At 48.1% G+C, this 20,437-nt stretch overlaps 9 protein-coding genes across 9 annotated transcripts; 3 read left to right on the top strand and 6 right to left on the bottom strand.

Annotated features, from left to right (window-relative positions):
- Nucleotides 1–505: 505 nt before the first annotated feature.
- Nucleotides 506–1,832, bottom strand: HD556DRAFT_1305331 (uncharacterized protein; the record flags this gene model as incomplete). The annotated part of the gene is made up of 3 exons (XM_041299765.1): nucleotides 506–517; nucleotides 548–1,305; nucleotides 1,358–1,832. 3 exons carry the CDS (start codon nucleotides 1,830–1,832, stop codon nucleotides 506–508), a joined length of 1,245 nt encoding a protein of 414 aa, XP_041164028.1.
- Nucleotides 1,833–3,336: 1,504 nt separating this feature from the next.
- HD556DRAFT_1231060 (uncharacterized protein) lies at nucleotides 3,337–4,717 on the bottom strand (the record flags this gene model as incomplete). Its single annotated transcript, XM_041297397.1, has 4 exons — nucleotides 3,337–3,603; nucleotides 3,653–3,757; nucleotides 3,830–4,232; nucleotides 4,302–4,717. 4 exons carry the CDS (start codon nucleotides 4,715–4,717, stop codon nucleotides 3,337–3,339), a joined length of 1,191 nt encoding a protein of 396 aa, XP_041164027.1.
- Nucleotides 4,718–4,800: 83 nt separating this feature from the next.
- On the bottom strand, nucleotides 4,801–5,731 carry HD556DRAFT_1344976 (uncharacterized protein). Its single transcript, XM_041302217.1, has 2 exons — nucleotides 5,285–5,731; nucleotides 4,801–5,210 (listed from the first exon to the last, which is right to left on the bottom strand). Exons 1-2 carry the CDS (start codon nucleotides 5,714–5,716, stop codon nucleotides 4,998–5,000), a joined length of 645 nt encoding a protein of 214 aa, XP_041164026.1. The 5' UTR covers nucleotides 5,717–5,731; the 3' UTR covers nucleotides 4,801–4,997.
- A 1,815-nt stretch (nucleotides 5,732–7,546) lies between these two features.
- On the top strand, nucleotides 7,547–9,058 carry HD556DRAFT_66335 (uncharacterized protein). Its single transcript, XM_041311240.1, has 10 exons — nucleotides 7,547–7,768; nucleotides 7,823–7,912; nucleotides 7,965–7,987; nucleotides 8,040–8,073; nucleotides 8,126–8,195; nucleotides 8,248–8,298; nucleotides 8,352–8,424; nucleotides 8,477–8,534; nucleotides 8,585–8,829; nucleotides 8,887–9,058. The coding sequence occupies exons 1-10, from the start codon at nucleotides 7,737–7,739 to the stop codon at nucleotides 8,889–8,891; spliced, it is 681 nt and encodes a 226-aa protein (XP_041164025.1). The 5' UTR covers nucleotides 7,547–7,736; the 3' UTR covers nucleotides 8,892–9,058.
- A 739-nt stretch (nucleotides 9,059–9,797) lies between these two features.
- HD556DRAFT_1430539 (pyridoxal phosphate-dependent transferase) lies at nucleotides 9,798–11,933 on the top strand (the record flags this gene model as incomplete). The annotated part of the gene is made up of 3 exons (XM_041304917.1): nucleotides 9,798–10,319; nucleotides 10,374–11,057; nucleotides 11,109–11,933. 3 exons carry the CDS (start codon nucleotides 9,798–9,800, stop codon nucleotides 11,931–11,933), a joined length of 2,031 nt encoding a protein of 676 aa, XP_041164024.1.
- Nucleotides 11,934–12,213: 280 nt separating this feature from the next.
- On the top strand, nucleotides 12,214–13,921 carry HD556DRAFT_1344940 (uncharacterized protein). The gene is made up of 6 exons (XM_041302216.1): nucleotides 12,214–12,342; nucleotides 12,396–12,858; nucleotides 12,917–13,059; nucleotides 13,110–13,361; nucleotides 13,411–13,572; nucleotides 13,627–13,921. The coding sequence occupies exons 1-6, from the start codon at nucleotides 12,305–12,307 to the stop codon at nucleotides 13,769–13,771; spliced, it is 1,203 nt and encodes a 400-aa protein (XP_041164023.1). The 5' UTR covers nucleotides 12,214–12,304; the 3' UTR covers nucleotides 13,772–13,921.
- Nucleotides 13,922–13,944: 23 nt separating this feature from the next.
- Nucleotides 13,945–15,475, bottom strand: HD556DRAFT_1305327 (uncharacterized protein; the record flags this gene model as incomplete). Its single annotated transcript, XM_041299764.1, has 2 exons — nucleotides 13,945–15,335; nucleotides 15,394–15,475. The coding sequence occupies 2 exons, from the start codon at nucleotides 15,473–15,475 to the stop codon at nucleotides 13,945–13,947; spliced, it is 1,473 nt and encodes a 490-aa protein (XP_041164022.1).
- A 907-nt stretch (nucleotides 15,476–16,382) lies between these two features.
- HD556DRAFT_1344927 (uncharacterized protein) lies at nucleotides 16,383–18,297 on the bottom strand. The gene is made up of 9 exons (XM_041302215.1): nucleotides 18,049–18,297; nucleotides 17,926–17,995; nucleotides 17,800–17,868; nucleotides 17,616–17,752; nucleotides 17,396–17,561; nucleotides 17,200–17,345; nucleotides 17,082–17,154; nucleotides 17,005–17,032; nucleotides 16,383–16,954 (listed from the first exon to the last, which is right to left on the bottom strand). Exons 1-9 carry the CDS (start codon nucleotides 18,113–18,115, stop codon nucleotides 16,631–16,633), a joined length of 1,080 nt encoding a protein of 359 aa, XP_041164021.1. The 5' UTR covers nucleotides 18,116–18,297; the 3' UTR covers nucleotides 16,383–16,630.
- Nucleotides 18,298–18,349: 52 nt separating this feature from the next.
- On the bottom strand, nucleotides 18,350–20,399 carry HD556DRAFT_1344913 (uncharacterized protein). Its single transcript, XM_041302214.1, has 3 exons — nucleotides 20,097–20,399; nucleotides 19,829–20,015; nucleotides 18,350–19,774 (listed from the first exon to the last, which is right to left on the bottom strand). Exons 1-3 carry the CDS (start codon nucleotides 20,310–20,312, stop codon nucleotides 18,474–18,476), a joined length of 1,704 nt encoding a protein of 567 aa, XP_041164020.1. The 5' UTR covers nucleotides 20,313–20,399; the 3' UTR covers nucleotides 18,350–18,473.
- Between the last annotated feature and the right edge of the window lie 38 nt (nucleotides 20,400–20,437).

The following is a 20,437-nucleotide window of genomic DNA, read 5'->3' as shown; positions in this document are numbered from 1 at the left end:
GGACGCTGCTGATGGTCGGCAGGTACACTTGAAGGGATGGTGACATTGTCCCGACTTTGCAAGTCCCAAGGCGAATTGTGGTGGTAAGCGCTAAGCGGTGACATAGGTGACGGCGCATTTGCAAGTGCCATCGAGGGATCTACTGGATAGTGCGAAGGATCCATGCTCGGGACGAAATAAGATTCGTGGCCTGGATAATACCTGGGAACTACGTCTGGGTTCACGTACACTGACTGGAGATGGTCTTCCGGCATGTGGTAGAATAGGGAATCTTCAATGGGTGACTCTAGCTGAGGCGATTGGCGCAAACACGACGGTTGAGAAAACTGTGAGAAATGCGACTGGGACCCGTGTGATCCCTCCAAATGAACGCCATCGCCAAATGACGGACAGAACTCCAGTTTGGGTTGTATGTGGGTCCGCTGTGTAGGCGTCTGATAGGAAACTGAGTGACTGCTTTCCTTTGTTGGAATAGGCCCAAAGTTGCTCAGGGACTGTAAGTCACTTAGTGACTAGTCTGGAGTAGGAATGGAAGGATATTGCTTACGTATTTAGATATAATTTTATCCAATGCTTGGGGAAGCAACTTCCAATCGAAGACCTTGAGATCTTTTTCGATCTTCCGCGGTTTGGGATCTGGGAAATCCATGATGCGCTGGAATAAACTTTCAAAACCTGGACGCGACTTTGAGACAGTGGTAGGCCGTAGGCCTTCGAGGTTCCGTCTAATACGATTCTTTTCCTCAACGACGAACTCTGCGGCGACGAGCCTCTGGAGCAAATGGATGATGTCAACGGACGTAACGCAGCATGAGTCAGTCTCGTCACGATAGATGCATGAGATAACAATGTCTTTTGCATCATAGTCGCCCGGTGAGATGCGCTCCGCCGAAACGAGGAGTTTATTCCCGTCTCGGATACGTGAGAAGCGAACAAGGCGCCTGCCAGCTTGCATTTCCAAATCATCCCAGTTATAGCAGAAGCTGTCAAGCACGACCATGATGTCAAGGCTTGCAGTGGCACCGTCTTCGGAGATATCGATCGCTTGCCTCATGCGCCGAAGACCCTGTATTTGTGGCTGAGGGCGCGCCAATGATTTTTGCACCTGTGACTGGCCGGCTTCTGAATCTGAAGACGACGCTGGGGTTGAAGGACGGCTGTATGGCTTAGACCGTCTCCTTAGCCTATCCGACGACTCCGGAAGTGAGGCAACAACGGTAGGTGCAGTCCGTGTGAGGGCTGAACTATTTGACGAGAGACTAGGTGTGTGCTTTCGCATCATAGTGGTCGTATTTTTTTCACGCTCTGCTGGGATCTGTAGTCAGAATACTGTTTCGGGATACTATGACATTCATACCTAATTCCCAGTATGTGAATTCACCGAATGTGACAGAGTCTAGTACTGTCTTATCATCGGCCAAGGCCTGAATTGTCAAGGGTAGGTTTGGTGATGTAGTGTTATGGCGGGAGAACAGAGGAACGTTTGCCTCGAGTTGCCAATGGCCGTGGCCAGGTGGTCCAAGCTCACGGACCTTGGTACCCACAGCTCGTCGACCGACAACGAGACGAATGTGGGATCCGGCAGCGAGATCAGCCGTGCAATTGAAATTCACGACGACGGGAACGTTCTGTTCTCCTTCGGCGGGGGTATAACCTAAGACGTGCAAAATGCCAATGGAAGAAGAAGGAGCGCTCGGGTATGAGCCGGGAGGCACTATAACGCTCTGACGTCCGACTGTCGGACTGTTAAGGACATGGGCCTCGCCACCGCTGGAAGGTTCTTGAGTGTCTTTAGACTGAATGCCGTATGCCGGCATGGACTGGGTAGTCATTCCTACTCGGATCAGTGACTTAAACTGTGGGCGTTGATGAGATAACCTCACCTAATTTATGCCGACAGACGGTTCTAATAGTGGTAAGTGAAGTATTCTAAGTTTTAAAATGCTTCACAAGTGGCGAGTGAAGGAGGGAATACGACGATTTGGTGGTGCGGCTGACTGAGTGGAGAGAAAGAAAGGAAGAGAGGGACGGGGGGAGTGGCTGACTGCAGTCAAAGTTGCGATGGCGAAATTTGAGGGCAGACGTGATCGAATGTGGGGACAGAAAGAGTTACATATAAAAAGAGGCGAGATATATAGGAGGCGAGAACGTTGTTGAGTAAAATAAACTCGATACTATATTTAATATAAACTCGAAGCTATGATAAACGAGGAATAAAGGAGATGCATGGCCTGTTAAGCGTTCTATGGTATTTACAATGGACACACCAACTTACTTGAATTTTGCCACTGGGATCGTTTAGTAGCCTCGTGCCCATTCCTGCCTTTTTCGTCCAAAACAAGAGCATACCGCATTCGGTTTTATTCCAAATAGAAATTGTGCCTTCGGTCCCTTTGGGTCTAGTCAACGCCGATCCCAAGATAGCGACTTGGCACCTCAACGTCAACACTCAAAATTTATTTATTTATTCAAATTTTTTGGTACAACCCCCATCATCAGAAATGATGGTGGTAAACCTTTAATGGCATAAACTGTCCTCGCGGAGTTGTCTATAGATATCATCCACCGGTGAAAGGGCTTCCTTGAAGAACAATAGACTGCGGAAATATCAAATAGAAAGTGGGGTCCAGCAGGACAATAGCTTAGCGACGGGCTGCGACGGGCCAATGACTGACAGGGGGGAGACACGATGAAGGTGATCGACAATCAACCTGGTGCCTAGCGCGCTTACTAATTTTGTTTGACATATCGCGTTCAGCCTATCTTTGTCAGTGTATTTCATTCGTGTGCAAGAAAATCATGTGTACGATGTTTTTGGTTGGACTTGAGCATCTATCTCGATAAGTATGCAAACAGCCTACCGCGGGACCAGTGGGACAGTAGCCACGCCACATGTCACCTCACTCGCAGCCTAGTCCATATGAAAGGCACACAAGTGAGGGAAAAGTAAGGTAAGGACGCACTACTATATACAAGCTGCAATGTCGACTTGGCGGTTTTTACTCCATCTGTGATAGTGCCGAGCCTATAGATGAACTCAAAAAAAATCAATGTTAGTATCAAGTGTTATCAGATTGGCATTAACTTGGCTGCGGTGATAACTCTTTATGAAGATGCATACTCTTTGCAGGTAATTCCGGACCGGACATGCGTACGCTATTCCAAGAACACTATTCAATCAAAAGAACACGTTGTGGCTCAATTGAATGCAGGGTCAAACCTAAGCCCGTTAACTGCAGACTTTACGTATGCCAAGAATCAGTCCACATATGCAATGGATAGAGTGGTCACTGGTACCCAATCTCCCAAGCTCCGAAGCACCTGGATTATAATGAATCAGTTGTGCATACACGTGACATGACGTGATTCCCAATGTCCATCAGAATAATCCGCGGTTTGACTTCTCGCAGGAGTAGCGTCTGGATTGACGATGACACCATGGTCGGGTTCATCCCCTTTGTTCGCATCGAGATCAATAGGCTGCTGAGCACCTCTCGGAATCCAGAGCCGCCCAGCTGGAGGAACGTGACCTTCCGCCGAGAGTACCCGTTCGCAACTAGTACACCGATCAACAAAAAGTCCTTGATAAGATACCAAAAGATGCTTGATGAACAATCAGCACATGAGCAATAATAAGGGTTCAATGTCTTACAATGAGCGTCTGAAGAGGTACTTGTGGGTGAGACTGAACCATTTTCGCAATATGCTGGGATAGTACTTGGAACGCGAGATAATCGGATTGCATATGAGGCAGCTTCTATTCAAAAGCGGCAAGTACATTGTAGCCACAATCAGAAGACAGGTTTTAAAAAAGTTAACCTATGCGTACCATCTCTCTGGGGCCAAAGACGGTTACACTCTCTACAAGAAGTGGATCTTCCAAGCAGGTGAACACAAGGGAGACGTAAGCGGTGAGTACATCTTCGATTGTGAATCGCAAGATCGCGGGACTAGTCAACTTTAGTCGCGGCGTGTTGTGATTCATTGATCGGTCAAGTTGTGGCGAACGTGTCCTGGACCATAGGCATAGTTTACATTTCGGCTGAAACGCTTCACTGGTCCCTGGGCTAGGATGTAACTTTATGTCACCCCGATTGAATTCTCGAATATATTCTACTAGTCCCTCGGCGCGCAAGCAGGGAAGCTCATCATCAATATGTGGGAATAATGATGAAGTTCGCGGTGGCGGCGGTATGTAAGGCTGAGGCGAGCCAACTGGCGAAAGTGCTCGCCTAAAGATCCGGAAAGATGGAAAAATAAATATATGACGTACGGTCGCGACAGAGGAATTTATTGCTTACTTCCGTTTGCGACTTTCTCTCTGAAACAAGCCAAGGTCGCTTTTATCTGCATCTTCGCTCTCGCGGGCAACCTTTAACGCTTCTTGTATTTTTTCAGAGCGCAGGGTGTCGGCTATACTTTTTAGGGTGCGGAAGTCCTGTGTTGGGGTAGTGTGGAATGGAGCTGCAAAGTCGTGGTCGGCTGGGTCAAATGAAGAAGCAAACTCGGGTTCATGAGATAGTGAAGATCCAGATGGATGCTTCAGTAGGAACGAAGGTATATATCGGACAGACTGGAGACGAATGTGGAAGTCTGTAAGGGTTTGGATACGATCATGGGTGCTAGGTCCAACTTGAAGGTTCAAGGCAGTTTGAATCACTTTTGTTGGAGTGGGAGTTGCATCCACCCCCAACTCCAACTCCGAGTCTCCTAACATAGCTGAATAGAGAGCAGGGCTAACTTGTGCTGCCAGTGGTGTTACTCATAATAGGAACTTCAACGAGTGGTTTGTGCAAGGTTTGTGGCTGTGTCAGCATGTCGTACATGCTGTATTATTTATCAGATTCCATCTATCATGACGATCAACTCGTTAATGACTATCGTACTGCAGTGGACTGTGGACATATGTCGCGGTGGACACCTCAAACCCTTCGTATATCGCTCTGGTCCAACCGTCATACAGCATGCATCAGAATCATCCCGGTATTCAGTTTCATTCAAGATGCCACCCCAATGCTTGCCAGACCACACCAACCTGCCTTTGATCGGCCTACGAGGAAGCAAGCGAAGTACGAATCCTGACGTCGCGCGAAAAACCGATGACAGTCCTCAAGGCTGTCCAGAAACGTTCTAACAGCATTCGCTTCTGAATCGGAACCTTCCAACTCTACTTTTAGCTTCTCGTCATAGAGCCCGCCCATCTGAACAATCTGCACGAGAACGTCAGATGATACGACGATCACGGATAGCCGCGGCGTTCCAGATCTTGTACGCCGACACTCACCTCAGCGTCTGCCCATTCAATAAGCCCTAATTTGTTCAAGATCTCCTTCTCGTGATTTCTTTGATAATTTCCTTCTCCTAGCCATACACCGATATCCGCAAATTCATCGCTTTCGCTGCTTTGTCCTGCAACAAAGCTTCCGTAGTAGTGAGATTCTGCGGTCTGCTGCGCTGCTCGAACGAGTTTTTCGAGGTAGAGAGTGACGTCTTGTGGGACAACTTCCGTGTGGCTGGGGGCAATCGATGATGATTGTGACAAGAAAATAGGGGAATTGTGGTGGATGGGCTCTAATTGGGCTCTGCTGCGAAGAAAAAGAATCTGTAGTGTCCTCACGGTAGCTGGTTGCGATTGTATGTTAAGTTGTTCAGCGATGGCGCCCGCATCTTTTTCAAGGATGTGTGGATCAAGCTTGACGGCGGTCATACAGGCCATGACTTGAGCGTCGGTGACTAAGTTAAATTTGGAGTCAAGACAGTCGAAATCATCATTATATACTCTACACATGACTGCCAGTGAATCTTTTATACAACTCTGGCAGTTTTGCTACATGGCAACAAGGTGTGCCCTAGCTCGCCAGGAGTACTTAGGACGAGCGCCTTGTTACTCAATGCAAGAGAAATTTTGCAGGATTTTACTCGACGCAGGGAAGTATTTCCAAGCTATCAATCAATTCAACACGTTGAGAGTGGGGCTGTCGAGGCTCCAAGTGAGAAAATTATGAGAAGATCAAGACACATATGACAGAGAGCAAGTATGTGTGAGCACCAATTTGAATTTCCAGGTCGCATTGTCGCAGTCAAGACAATCGAGAACTTGTTCCCAGATATAGTGGGGTCGATAACGTGTTGCGAGATCATATTTATTTTGTATCGTAAGTTCCAGGAGGAAGGAAAACGGGAGGACATACTCAACGTCATTGAAGTAGAGCGTCGTAGTATGCATCAATTCTGGTGGGCTCATAAAGCCTTGAGATAAACAGTGCACTGAGACTCAGAAAAAGACAAAAGTCAGAGACCAATTGCGACATTCTGAAGGAATCAGTCTCGTTCTTGGTCTGGACTCTGCAGTAAACCGCTCCCTTCCAGACAGTGTCCTAAATTAATCATCCCGTGAGCTGTCGTGATAAAGATAGTACTTAATCAAAAGAGAAATGAAAGACCTCAGTTAACGCCGTTACTTCGCTTCCCTGCATGATAGCTTGTCATAATAACAGAGCAAATGAGCATCGCTCAAGTTAATATTGACGCAGGTTACAGCATTAGTGATGGTACTTCCGTTGACCCGCACTTTGAAAAGGTAGGTCGCGAGGATGCTGTACGGGCCCAAGATGAGAGGCCATAGGCAAGTTGGCAATCGAGCAGGGAAGATGTAGAACGTCATTCACCTTCCTTTCCGATTGTACAGACCCTAAATATTTCAAGATTTGAAGGAGTCAGAAGCGGGAGTCCTTAACTCCACACTACCATGATAGGGCAGAAATTCTCGTAGGGGTTTTTCATGCTGCCATCGAAAGCGAGTAAAAGCGTCGCCTCTCTACCGAGGCCATGGCTGCGGCCCGTGAGACGGTCAGATACAAAGATGGGGAATCACAATAGAGCCAAGACACTCACGTCTGAAAATTCAAGTTTCTGATGACACTGCTTGAAATTGAGTAGCTTCAAGTTCTGCAGTCGCAGTCTTTCATGTCTCGGAAGGTGGCATGGATCGTAGTACCTATTTCCTTGGCTTACATTGTCAGCTCATCCCTGCTTTCCTCAGCACATTCGTGCCTTCGTAGTACGTACCTGCCGTTGGAGACATATTAAATACAATACGCCTCAACTTGTTCCCTCCACTGTTATTTAGCTAGCTTTGTCTTGGTGGGTCTCTCTTGCACCTCCGCTAGGAAATTAAATCTCGATCTTCATTGCAATCGAAACTTGAAGTCCCGCACTGCCAGCCCGAAGGGCATCTTACCTGCTTCCTTGAATTCTTCATGCCTTTGCTAGCTGTGCATCGGGGGCTTGTAACCGGTGCTTCTGTGTGCCTGGCACCCTCCGTTGGCAGGCCTGAGTACTGAGTCCTGAACCCGGTACACCCCGGTTCCCCGGCCCTCCGAGTCTACATGAGCACCCTTGCCCACACTTACGTTCCATGTTGATCGTTGCCCGCGTCCGCCTGGAGTAATGCATGTGAGGTACGGATCAAGTTGCCAGCTCCGAGTCGCACCCGCAAGTGTGTGTGAAATCTGTCTTGAATGAACCTTCTGTCACAAAATAGTGTGATGGTCACACAAATTAACTCAATTCATAACCGAGACAGCTAAGGTTGTGTCCAACATGTACAGCATCGCAAACCAAGCAGGTCCGGTCCAGGGTGGCGCGCCCATATAGGCGCAGTGTGCGGTAACAAGCTCTCACCAAGCACCGTCTAAACACACTCGTCCACATCCAATCTCAACTGCATTCCTCCAATGACCTACGTCAAAAACTTGTCCTTTCAGGCGTGAGCGTCTTTGCATTGTCATCCTGTATTACTTTTCACCCGACCGTTTCGCAGGAAAGATCTCGGCAAGAAATCGACGCTTATGTTGACTTTTGATAGCAGCGTCAAAGGCCTTTACCAGACATGCTTTCCTACCGTATGTTGGTAAGCACGCGCACTTTGACCTGCGTTGACTTTGAACCTTGCAACATTTCAGGCTCACCACCTTCGGACAGACAGGTGGGTGTTGTCCTTCCTGCTCAATTGTCCAATCGCCTATGACTCCTCCTAGGCTCGTACAGGATACGTGTAACCTATTCGAGCCAGTAAGTCTTTATCGATAAACATGTATATGAACTGTACTCACTCAACGTATAGACTTGCTTTTTCCAGACCACAACTCAAAAATGGGAACATCATTGACGCTGAAACCTGCGTGGAGCTCAACGTGAGAGATTCTTATCCGCTCTGCGAATACTGAACCAAACGTCATCATGCAGGATGGCGAAAAAACTACACTGACTCGAGATAGTAGTGTCTTCCAGTTCTCTGTAAGTCTGATGCTTGTTTATCTCTGTTCCGACTGCTCACAAATAACTCGTAGAATCCCGTGAAGGGTGTCCCTGGATACCTAGAAGCTCTGAACGATTCTGGATCCATTCAAGACATCGCACTTGGTTTGTGACCACCGTATTTCTTTTTTGACCTCAGCATGATGTCTAGCTACAGGCTTCAAGAGCCCGAGAGACCCGATGCCTACACCAGTTCTATACTTCAAGGAAGTGGAGTGTGTCATATTTCCTTTGTTTATCACCAGAGAACTCAGTGAAAGCACAGAGACGCCAGTAAAATTGTGGCTGAGTTCACTCCAATCCTGCGCGCCTACGTCACTGCAGATTATCAACACACCACGATCTTGCAAGAAGCCGTCGAAATCCCTGCGATCTGGGAGCAAAATCTCGCTTCGCTTTCTGAGTCTACGACATGGAATCTCACACGGGACACAGCCACCGGACGTTACAATCTCATTCAGGCGGATGAAGGCACGTTAAATTCGAGCATTCAATCCACTGTTGTTGGAGGTCTGTGTCTCAGGTTTTTCTCTCTGTTCGTACTATCCTTATTTGAAATCCCAATAGCATGATTCAAATTATTTTGCTAGCCGGTTGTTCATTTTATCACGTCCCTCATTAAATTACTGAATGTCGGCTCCCGAGAGCCTGTTGCACGGATATATTTACATGTGCTACATAGTATTTCATTATGAGTACATTCGCATAGTATCAGCGTATCTCGAGCTCAGAGCTGTTATCTATCTTTGCGTCCCACGGCCCATGATGCACGCACATGGGTGGTCGGTTGCTTTGTGAGCGCCAATTACATAACTATTTCAGCTCCCCTTGCTCGTGCATGCAGCAACAATCTCTCAGTCTTTCGTAACCAGACCCGATAGAAGGAAGTGTCGTTACTGCTATAAATGCAATCACTCACGGAGTCGGGCCTGGTTCATACGTATACCCCCGGATCATCATCCGTTGTCGGCACCTCCAAGTTTGTACGCTCTGGACCGGGGCACATACAAGGCACAATCGTTCGTGGTGTCTAGGGAGCATTAAGTCCACTCTCAATCAACGCTAAGAGCTCGCTAGAGAACGTTTCTCATCTGCAGCACGAAAAAGGCGGCCACTATATAGATGTCTATGTTTCCTATGATGCCATCTTCTGCGCGGGCATTCACGGTGATGTGGTTATTTTCATGCGGTGACTACGTGGCAGCTGAATTCAAAAAAGTCGTGGCATTGAAGAAGCGTGAACTTTTCGGCAGGGGACGATCCTGCTCCCATTATTGTCTATGGAGCCTCTCCGAGTTCCTCGTCATCAGTCACTCTGCCAGGCTTATTAAATAGCCCCGCAATTGGGTTAAACAACACCTGCTCATTAGAGTTTGCGTATGTCTTACGACTAGGACAGGTTGCCATAGCATCATCGTGCTGTTCTCTCCATTTCATCGTCGATGACCGGAGGATTATTCGTTGGACAGGACAAAAAAATGCCGTCTCCCATTGCTTTGAATCCGCCTACCCCGTCTCCGTCCATCTTCAAGGAGACAAAATCACTTGACAAGTTGCCATTAATGTCGAGGGCAATATCGTACCTTTCTGCTGTTCAACAAGCGGACACCCGCGCTCGGAGTCACAGCAATTCATCTACATCATCATCATCTCCTACACGATCTACCCCTTCCTCTGTCACAGCTTCATCCGACGATACCTTGCTTAACGACGAGGATGATACGAACAACTGTCTCGTGAACCCGCTCACACCCCCCACCTCCGAAGTCTTTGCCACCGTTCACACAGAATTTGGTCACTGTACAAATGAGACCTATCGTTGCGTCTCCAAGCATGACTGCACGAAACCTTTCCAGGAGCACCCAATCGAGGAGCCTCCGTATTACATTCTCCTCACCACCTACATAAGCTACCTCATGGTCATCTGTTTTGGCCATGCGCGCGACTTCTTTGGAAAGCGTTTTTTCAAATCTTATTTCACCCACCTTATGCCCCATAATGTAAGTGCCATCTTAATTCCCACATTTATGTAATTCATTTAATACAATGTGCAGGGATATGCACCGTTGAATTCGGATTTTGATTCCTTCTACACCCGCCGGCTGCAGCGTCGTGTGGACGATTGTTGTTCCCAACCTATTGCGGGTGTCCCTGGTCGCACTGTTCTAATCCTCGACCGTTATTCCACTGATTTTAACCTTCATCAAATCTACACCGGTACCAAGACACGCGCCTTGAACATCGCATCGTATAACTACCTCGGCTTCTCCCAGGCCCGAGGAGGCTGCTCAGACGCAGTCGCAGAAAGTGTCCATCGTTATGGCATCTCCACCTGCGGCACGCGTCTTGAGAGTGGGAGCAACGAGCTCCATGTGCATGCTGAAGCCCTCGTTGCACGTTTTCTGGGGACGGAAGACGCGTTGGTCAGTTCTGTAGGTTTTGCCACCAACTCCACCTTCATCCCTGCATTGGTGGGAAAGAAGTCCTTGATCATTTCCGACGAACTGAATCACACCAGTATTCGCATCGGTGCGCGCCAGAGTGGTGCGCAGATCCGGATGTTCAAGCACAATGATATGTCAAGCCTTGAGTCTGTTCTGCGTGAGGCGATAAGCCAGGGCCAGCCCAAGACGCATCGTCCTTGGAAGAAAATCTTGGTTATCGTGGAGGGGTTGTACTCCATGGAGGGCACACTCGTGAACCTGCTTAGGGTTGTTGAGCTGAAGCGGAAGTACAAGGTCCGTATTGCAGTTGCTGTTTGGGGTTATGACGTTGATGTTTTATTTTAGTTCTACCTCTTCATCGATGAGGCACATTCAGTCGGTGCGGTCGGTCCCCATGGACGTGGTGTGACGGACTACTTTAACATCCATCCTGGCTCAATTGATGTCTTGATGGGCACATTCACCAAGTCCTTTGGTGCTGCAGGCGGATACATCGCAGGGCCGAAAACCCTCATCGATAATCTCCGGCTGCACGGTCACTCATGTCCGTATGCAGAAGCAATGGCGCCCCCGGTGCTTGCACAAATTATCGCATCGATCGCGAGCATCATGGGCGTTGCTCCAGCACCACAGCCGTCCAAATCCCAAAATTCTCTCAACCTTACTAGCTCAGCTATTGCTCTGAAGGACAGTCCAAATGAGCTCCAACGAATGGCACCTGCAAGCATGCTGCCGGCATGGATAAACCTTCACCCATCTCTCGCAGACGGATCCGAAGCTCGGATGCGTATCCGCCGTCTTGCGTTCAACTGCCGTTATCTGCACGCGGGCCTCAAGAAGCTCGGTTTCATCATTCCTGGTCATCCATTCAGCCCAATTGTTCCTCTGCTCATCTTTAACCCGGGCAAATGCATGATGTTTTCACGTCTGATGCGCTCACGGAGAATACCGATTGTTGTCGTTGTCGTAGGGTACCCTGCCACACCGTTGGAGAAGGGTCGTGCACGGTTCTGTGCTAGTGCATCGCATACAAAGGAGGACATCGATATGGTGCTGCGTGCGTGCGATGAGGTGGGTGAAATTCTAGACCTGAAACATGGCATGGGCGAGCGGTGGGGGATTGATGAGGTTTGCGAGCGCGCAGTGGAACTTGTTCACTCTGCAGTGTGAACACTAGGATCTTTTTGTATATTATGGGACTGGGATATAGCCTATTGCGTTGAGTCTATTAATATTGGCTTGCGGTGTCTGCTTGGGTGTGACATTTTACAGCTCATGTAGAGGTGGGCTGTGCCGCACGCAGACAGAATTATATCGAGGGAGGAGGGAGTGGGACAGCCATGAACAATTAATTAATCACTGCTGAACATCTATCGTAGACCATGATGAACGTTCAACTCTTTACTTGATCTAGGATTGTTGGGTGTGACTGAATGGTGTGACCTTGTGACCTTAATGAGTAACACCGAGTTTTGCATATCAAAGTACTTAAAAGTTGTACAACCATCCTCCACAAACTTGCCAGGGCTGTTTCTCATTGTATGCTTCGCTTTACTGGAAAGAATGTTGCGGTGAACAGGTTTGTGCACTTCGAATTGCTTGGCGGCATACTGACATGATGTTCGCTTCCAGCATCATCCAACCACGGCAGCTACACTTGGTACTTTCGGGCCAACGTCTTGCTTCTGGTAGATTACAGCTGTTTTACCATGCAAGAGTTGGACGGAAAGTTTCAGCACGGTCTGCCTCTACTTCCACTTCTTCCTCCGATGACAAGTCTAGTCATGCCTCAAATTTACCACCTTCTGCCGTACCACCTCGCAAGCATCGGGTGGAGCTCAAGCCTGGCCCATTAAAAACACCTCCACCATCGAGCACGACACCAAGGCCTCACTCAGCATCCCCAAAGCAAACGCAACCCTCATTTCCAGCATTTCGTCCTTCTCCAATATCAAGTACACCAGAGTCTGTTCCGTCTGCGATCGAACTAGCGAAGCAAGACATAGCAGATGCGGCTGCTAAGGGAGTCCTTCGACCAGTTCCACATGATGCTGGTGCCATCAAGCGCTTCACTCATCAAGCTTTCGAACTCCTTGTCTGTGTTTAACCTCATTGGCGCGTTTGCTCTCCTAATTTTTTTTTTGCTCCGCCAGAAATTCTATTTCCGAGGGCTGAAGGCCATAAACACGCACCGTAATCAGGCAGCAGCAATTCGTTCGCGCATAGCTACAGGCGGTGCAGCGCTCTCCAGAGCGGAGTCGCGTTTCATCAGAACATTCCACCAGGATGCACTGAAGTACACATCTGTCCATCTATTTTGATTTTTCTTAAACTCACACCTTATAGGCTCATTCCGTTCCTTGTTATTGTCGTAGTTATGGAAGAGCTCATTCCTTTTATTGCCCTTTACGTCCCTCGAATGTTGCCATCTACGTGCGTCCTTCCAGGTCAACGAGATCGTATCAATGCAAAGGCACGCGACAATCAACAACTGGTCCTCGCAGGGAACTGGCAGTTATTCGATGTTTTGCGGAAAGAAAGCGAAAGCTCTGGCTTTATTCCGACTCTCAGTCTGAAAAACCCAGGGGCACTATGCGGGTGCGTACTTTTCAAATCTATCTTCAAACCTATGTAAGACTTTTTGTAGAGTCATCGGTGTCCCCGCTTGGGGGCCACTTCAACTGATTCAGTGGCGTCTACATCGCCACCTTCAGAACATTGCGTCCGATGATAAATTGCTCAAACAAGAGGCGTATGGACGTGATCTTACCCTTCCAGAGTTGAAGGAAGCATTGCAAGAGCGTGGAATGTAGGTATCCCATTTTATAAATGACTTGGCTCTGATATGTGTGTTTCTCGATAGGTCTATGTTCAGCGAAACAAATTCCGCAGATGAGCTGAGGGCCCAGCTCAAGTGGTGGATAGACATGACAGGGATCGTGCCCGAAGGCGCGGATGATATTAGTAGGCGCTTGTTCGTGCTCAGTGTTATTGGATCGCACAAGTAAATGCTGTCGGGGTGCCCTGCTATCTATCCTCTTGTGGCAGTGTGGGGCAGACAGACTTTCTTAGATCTAGAAGTCAATCATAATATCTCAACTCCACTCGTTGTATTCGCTGCGTCGTCCCTATCAATAGAAATCTAATACCTAGTGATATGTGCACGTGAAAATATGTGAGGCTAAAACTGCTGAGATACAATATCATACCAATGACAGCCGAAACCCACATTGTCAACCCTCAAGTCAATAGCAAGGGTCCTAAGCTGTTCACGGCAGTCAATCATGTCCAGAGGGCGTTTAAAATTGCGGTAAAGAAGGCGTTTGGCCGAACATGATGACCCACTGAATAACACCTTCACCGAATCAGGAAGCCATTCGTCGACAGTAGCCTCCCAGCCTGGGCCAAGAGCAACAAAGGCCAACTCTCGCAAAGACGGCAAAGACAACAAATCAAAGATGCGAGCTAGGGGTGTTACATCCCCGAACTGAAGCGCATCCTCTGATAGATAGATACTCAGTATCTCCAACGCCTGATGCTTGAGGGTCATCGCATCAGGGGGAGGATGAACTATCTCCAAATTTTCGTTGTGGAAGAAAAGCTTGACTTTCAGCTCAACTAGTGCTGGGAAGTCGAGGAGGATTTTCATAAAGTCGACTTCTGCCCCTGGCCTATCGAGTGTAAGGTGGGTAATTTGAGGGAACGTGGCACGTGGAATGAGTTTGATGAGCGCCTCCTTTCCACAGAGAGCAACGTGCGTAATGCTCGACGTGCCAAGGGTAAGAGGATGTCCGGAGTTGACAGGGAACGACGTCGGCATGACGGATATTAAGATGTGTTTTACAGCGTAGGCACCGCTGGCAATAAATGCATCAATGTAGCCGCGGCTGGCCTGTATATGAAGATCACGAAATTGCGCCGAGTGTGATGCAAGCAGGCGGAAAAGCCCTGACTGTGTTGGATCGTACTGGCGAAACCAATCCCACTTCTGAAGGCACATCACGCTGACAGCCAACGGACGGTTACGGGCTGCTGCAAGCCAGCGTGCCACCATTGCCGTGTAAAATTCTGCAGTCCAGACGCCCCAGTCATGAACATCAATAGAAGACCACAGTTCTGGGGTTGCCAATGCAATGTTCCTCCAGCGACGACAAATTTGGCAAAGTAAAAGCGGGGCGGACATTATGTGGGGGACGACATATCGATCGTTGGGGAGGCAGGATTTGAATATTTGCTGTAAAATTTCTGTAGGAAGGAACCTCGCAGGACTGATGCGAGCTTTGTTTTCGAGGATGCGAGTTTCTACAGCGCGCCGCTTCTCTTGCTGAACAGCCATGCGCATGTGTATCGCCTCGATCTCAGCCTGTAGGCTGTCAACCACGGAGTCTATGTTCAATAACTCTTCTGCATCTCTCTGCAAAGCAATCCGAGCTTCGTTGATCTCCATCTCTAAGAGAGAGTTTGCAAAGTTCATCGTACAAAGGACAGTGTCCAATTGTTTGGTGCTGACGACAGCGACAGAATCCATCGCTCTGCAGTGAACCAAAGATGTTTCAGTTAAAGTTGACATGTCTGTAATAACGTGGTCAGATTCAGAACTCGTAGGTCAAGCTATCATTCAAATGCTCACTCTTTTGCGGGACAATGTTTGAACAAAAGGGTACCTCTGTCTCGTAGACAGCTGTTCGAAGAGGAACACGAAGCTCAAACATAGAGGTGAGGCCGGCCCATGTGCAAATACCCGCTGAACGTGTTCTATTACAAGTTAACCGAGATCAAGACGGACTCGGACTCGGACTCGGCGAACTCGTAGACTGACTACTCGGGTGCCCACCGAAGAGATGCAGGCATTTTATAGGGTACGGCGTCTTGAATCTCGGCTCTACGCCAAGCAGCCTCAGTAGCCCGCAGAATTCGGCTAAAGCATGTGCCAAGGGGAAGAAGGAAGGTTCATGAACAGGTTGATCCTGACTTGGTGACTAACTACAAATGCTTAATTAGGCATCCCTGTCTCGAAAGATTTTTCGTTTACCTTGGCAATTTTCGAAATTCGTCATTTATGTAAATCGTGATTTGAAGCGCTTATGATCCGGGCCCTCTCGATTATGTTTTGTACAAGGATTACTTCACGACTGATTCGCATCGTTCCAAGGTAGATATATCACGATCCGCTATCAGCGGTAAGTACTACTGGGATGATTACAAGGCTCTTTACTGCACTACAAGTGGTAGGCATCCCAGTAGTACTTACCGCTGATAGCGGATCGTGATACCTGATGGCAACATGACGGGTCCAAGTTAGTTGGGTATTCACTGAAAGTAGAACTATCTACTTTACTCTTCAGGTCAGCCCACAGTGTAAGTTGAGTGTGTGCTTTATTCACGAGCCACAGCGGACGCTACGACACAGTCTCCCCTAGCCAGCCTAGAAGATCATTCGAAAGAAGGTAGCCGTAATTTGCGTGTGGAGTCGACGAGGGCAAGTCGATGGTTTTAACGTACATATATAAGCGCTCGGTGTCAATTGTATCCACCGCATGCTGCTTAATTTACTATGTGCCCACCCTACTTTTCCTTTTGCTCATTGGTCAACGTTCAACTATATGTCCCATGAAAAGCCGTGAGGAAACGAAGATAAAGTTGGTGCAAGTATAGCGTACAAAAATCTACCTCTGTAATAAAGCAACGACCGAAGGTCACCGCTTGTATATAGATGACATGCAGGTTGCGTTCCGGAATCTGGGTAACTCTGGCAGTACTTTCAGTCGAAGAGTGGCACCATATGCCTGATAATGTAAAACCATTAGTGATATGTGGAGTATGTACTACGAAACTTATGATCATCTTATGAAACAAATAGAATTGCTTTACTTCTTAAAGCCCAAACCCCTACCACTGATGCATCTTTCAATAAGTATGAATGTAGGTGCGCATTTCGACAGCTGCATATCGTCTTCCCCGCAAAGGTGTTCGTCAGCGATATCCCTTGTTCCCGCATCTGACATGCAGTCGAACGGGGTGGAAACTTCGATCGACTCGACCCCGAGGCTGGAGGGACTCGTCGGAAATGCATCAGAGTCATCAAAAGGTTCCACCTCGATCGTCTGAGTCAACCTTGGATCATTAATGTCACTCTTCTGAGATTCTTGCATTTTACGGAATTTTGCGTCATGAAGGACTATGCGTCCAGCCTGAGAAAGTGAATGAGGAGGGGAATGACCGCTTAAATCTTGCACTCAACAGCAAACCAAAGGAGGGAAAACAGTACGCTAATGAAATTCAGTGAGGAAAGAAACCTGTGGTACACGCAAGACTTACTAGAAGATGATGTTTCCACTCATCCGTGTGTTGATTACGCGTGTGCTGCAGAGAAACATAAAGATGAAGATCACTGCAATGATGAGCATATATGAATAAACAAGTATACTAAACCTACCCATTACCGCAATGGTAGTGCAGCTGCCGTCGCGGACCGCAAGCTTGAGCCAAGCACGAGGAGCTTCCGACAGGCCGGATGAACTTTTGAAGAATCTCCATAGCATTGTAGAAAGGATGAACATGAACATTACAATGATTGAGACGCTGGTTCCTAATTCGGCGATCAGATATACAAGAGGTGCAAAAGTCCTCACCCGTGATAGATCCTACTGTGATGAGGCGAGATTATGACACAAGTGGGGGAATAGCTAGTGCCAGTTATAACTGATCGAGCACTGGCTGCATTCGCGGCAAACTGTGCGCCACCGAAGACGATCGAGAGTGCAAAGATAGATTTGCCTTTTCCATACATCTTGCACACTGCAATAAAGGCGGATAAGCAGTCACCCAGAGTAAGACCTGAAAGTCACGTACCTCGCAGCATGAGTAATAACTCCACTGAGAACAGCAGACACTGGGTCATCAAGATCTGGTACCAGTACCATGCTCTGCAAGTGGACGGATTGTTGGGAACTTTCGAGACCATCCTACATGCAAACCAGATGTTAAAACTGGCGACAGGGGTGAGCACGCGACCTTGAGTTGCTGAACCACCCACCTTTGGCCAGCAAAACCAGCATACCTGGTCACCACGTAAATCTTAGCTTCCATGGTCTTCAAAAATCGCCTGTTCGCCAGAAAAATGCTCATCAATGTCGTTCTCAAACCACAAACAAGGACGCACGGCCAGACTAGCCGGACTTCATCGGTGAAAAACCAAATATACTCAAGAACCATGAGCGCGGTTAAAGTCGCTGATGAGTCTAAATCAAACTGAAAGGGTGTTCAGATAGCGATTGGAACGCACTTGTTAGTATAACGATGTTGCGTGCAACAGGATCGATGATGGAAGGGGACAACATCACTGGCAACATCAGTAAAGGAGCGACCAAAATTGAAAAAGGAAAAATAAAAAATGGCCAAAGTCCGAGACTGCCCCAAGTACTGATAGTCAGAGGAAATATCAAGCAATTAACGGTGGGGATATATATGTGTTCGCGAGCAGACCCGAGCCGGACAAACCTAGGGTCAAGCCCTGACCCTGTCGGAGGACTAGTGGAATGCCATAAGTACTAGCTAGTCGGGCGCTAAACTTAAAACTAAGCTTGAAGCTCCGAAAAACAACCGAGTCGGACAGTCGGCTGTATTAGCCCCTATCTAAACATCGCCGAACCATTCAATGAACATGTCAGTAAAACAATAAAGATACAAAATTCTACATATACTGTTCAACTAGATATCAAACCGTCGTTCCTCGATACCCCGTACACCAGCACTGACAATTCTTCGCTCATCAAATGCAACGGTACCACATGTACTGTTTGTTCCTGCAAAGCTGCCCTCGACAGGCCTAGCGACTTCAATCCCATCTCCACCCTCGAGATCCCACACCCAGATTGCTCCGTTGGAGCTCAGGCTAACACAACGCCCATCCGCAAGAGAAAGCGCAGAAATAGAGCCCAAAGGTCCATGCAAAGTCCGGACAAACGTCAATCTCGGTGTATGGACCGATGAACTTGAAATCGGAGGGACATGAAGGCGGTATAATTGAAGGTGATTCGATGTGTGGCTCGGAGGTGAGATGTATGGGAGTGACTGTGGATGCCCCTGTTGGGGCGCCGTACCTTCAACTGAAGACCCATGGGATATTGGAGACATATCGGTCACATCTCCAGGGGCTAGAACGACCCACTTCCCATCCGTTTGTGTATCTGCTACTTGTTTTACTTTACGGCCCCATTGGTCACGCATAAGTTGAAGCTTGCGCTCGTCTATCCACCCTTGCGGAACGTCAAAAGCACGGGTAGACCTGGTGACGCTCACTTCAAAAGCCCCCTGCGGTGATGACTCGCTGGATGACGTAGTGAATGTCCGTTTACGTGGTAAAATGCCCGATGGAGATATAATAAGTTCTGTGGCACCCACACTCCAGTGAGCAGGGTAAACGGGAATAGCGTAGGCCATGACGAGTTTGTACGATGCTGCCGAAGGTACTGTGGAAAGTACGAGTGACGTGGGAGGATGACTAGTGAAAGACGTGAGTGTCTGAGTGTGTGTAATACAATCATTGCTCAGGTCGTATATCATGAGCGTAAATGAGTGCGACAATGTGACAAGCAACGGATGATTGTAGGCTGCGTGGGTCACCGGAGAAGCACGGTGCAGGGACGAAGGGACATAAGTTTGCTTTGGAGTGGTGGTCAAGGACAAGGAAGAGTGATCATGTTCGAATATATTGAACTCTCCAGTTGTCAGGAAAGCAGCCAGGCGTATGACGTGTGAGGAAGATAAGGAAGGTGGAGATTGATCGAGTGCTATAGCAGATATTTCCGCTACAGGTCTAGCTAGAGTAGACCTGCAAAGCAGAGTACGCGATACTCCACCGTTGTCTCGTACTAGCAGGGAGGATCCACAAACCTTCGACGAGGATATGGTGAACCCGCCTGCCAATATAACGTGCTGACTAGGAAAGGCTGGCGGCGGAGCTAGAGCCGTTCCCTCAGCATCAGTAAAGTGCTCGATAGCGCAACGTCCTAAAAATGTATATGAAAAAGGGAAAGTAGATTGTTAATAATTGTAAGATTTACCATTCTTCCAGTTCGAGCTGATGCGGTACATCCATTTCCAGTCCAGAGCGTCATCAGCTGATGACGTAGAAGTAGAAGCTCTCAAGGGAAGCGGTTTAACTGATCTTCCATCGGTCCGACCATAAAATCCCTTGCCTCCCCTCAACCTTGTTTTACCATACTCTCTGACAAACAAGGCTTTCCAGAGCTACAAGCATAACCAGAGCAGTGGCCGACCCGAGTGTGTTCAACATTCATTCTCTTGTTGCCCAATTAATCAAATATATACCTGGTTGTCGCTCGCGAGCCTCGCACAGTTTCTGTTCGTCCCATGCATGGCACATAGATCTCTGGAGTTCAGGAACGAGAAGATAAACAGAATGAGCTCGTCATAGAGCGCATTGTCAAATGTTGTGATAAGGGAATGCCCCTGCGACGAGATCCGAGTATGATGTAGCCTCTTTGCAGGCGGCAGAGGCGCTGGGGACAGTCGGTGCTTGGACATGGCAGTACGGGGGAGAAATGTGTAAGAGGCATATCACCGATCGTTGCATCGGCCCGCCAGTAATTCATAGACCGAACAGGTCCGAGGAATTTCCAATTTTAGGCAATGAGCCACTGCGACCGAAC

This window comes from Suillus plorans (genome assembly GCF_016647745.1).
Source record: "Suillus plorans strain S12 chromosome Unknown HD556scaffold_10, whole genome shotgun sequence".
Taxonomy (NCBI): domain Eukaryota; kingdom Fungi; phylum Basidiomycota; class Agaricomycetes; order Boletales; family Suillaceae; genus Suillus; species Suillus plorans.
This window is presented reverse-complemented; position numbering and strand designations above follow the sequence as displayed.

What these genes read in the sequence shown, in the direction of transcription:
- HD556DRAFT_1344940 (XM_041302216.1), top strand. Translation starts at nt 12,305, where the DNA reads ATGCTTCGCTTTACTGGAAAGAATGTTGCGGTGAACAG. An exon ending in AAGAATGTTGCGGTGAACAG is followed by an intron (nt 12,343 to 12,395) that starts GTTTGTGCACTT and finishes GTTCGCTTCCAG; the next exon opens with CATCATCCAACCACGGCAGC. An exon ending in ATCAAGCTTTCGAACTCCTT is followed by an intron (nt 12,859 to 12,916) that starts GTCTGTGTTTAA and finishes TTGCTCCGCCAG; the next exon opens with AAATTCTATTTCCGAGGGCT.
- HD556DRAFT_1344913 (XM_041302214.1), bottom strand. Translation starts at nt 20,312, where the DNA reads ATGTCCAAGCACCGACTGTCCCCAGCGCCTCTGCCGCCTGCAAAGAGG. An exon ending in GGCTCGCGAGCGACAACCAG is followed by an intron (nt 20,016 to 20,096) that starts GTATATATTTGA and finishes TTATGCTTGTAG; the next exon opens with CTCTGGAAAGCCTTGTTTGT. An exon ending in CAGCTCGAACTGGAAGAATG is followed by an intron (nt 19,775 to 19,828) that starts GTAAATCTTACA and finishes ATACATTTTTAG; the next exon opens with GACGTTGCGCTATCGAGCAC.
- HD556DRAFT_1344976 (XM_041302217.1), bottom strand. Translation starts at nt 5,716, where the DNA reads ATGGCCTGTATGACCGCCGTCAAGCTTGATCCACACATCCTTGAAAAA. An exon ending in TTGAATGGGCAGACGCTGAG is followed by an intron (nt 5,211 to 5,284) that starts GTGAGTGTCGGC and finishes GTTCTCGTGCAG; the next exon opens with ATTGTTCAGATGGGCGGGCT.
- HD556DRAFT_1344927 (XM_041302215.1), bottom strand. Translation starts at nt 18,115, where the DNA reads ATGTTGCCAGTGATGTTGTCCCCTTCCATCATCGATCCTGTTGCACGC. An exon ending in CAACATCGTTATACTAACAA is followed by an intron (nt 17,996 to 18,048) that starts GTGCGTTCCAAT and finishes TAGACTCATCAG; the next exon opens with CGACTTTAACCGCGCTCATG. An exon ending in CACTACCATTGCGGTAATGG is followed by an intron (nt 17,155 to 17,199) that starts GTAGGTTTAGTA and finishes TCATCATTGCAG; the next exon opens with TGATCTTCATCTTTATGTTT.
- HD556DRAFT_66335 (XM_041311240.1), top strand. Translation starts at nt 7,737, where the DNA reads ATGACCTACGTCAAAAACTTGTCCTTTCAGGC. An exon ending in CGTGTAACCTATTCGAGCCA is followed by an intron (nt 8,074 to 8,125) that starts GTAAGTCTTTAT and finishes CTCAACGTATAG; the next exon opens with ACTTGCTTTTTCCAGACCAC. An exon ending in AAACCTGCGTGGAGCTCAAC is followed by an intron (nt 8,196 to 8,247) that starts GTGAGAGATTCT and finishes GTCATCATGCAG; the next exon opens with GATGGCGAAAAAACTACACT.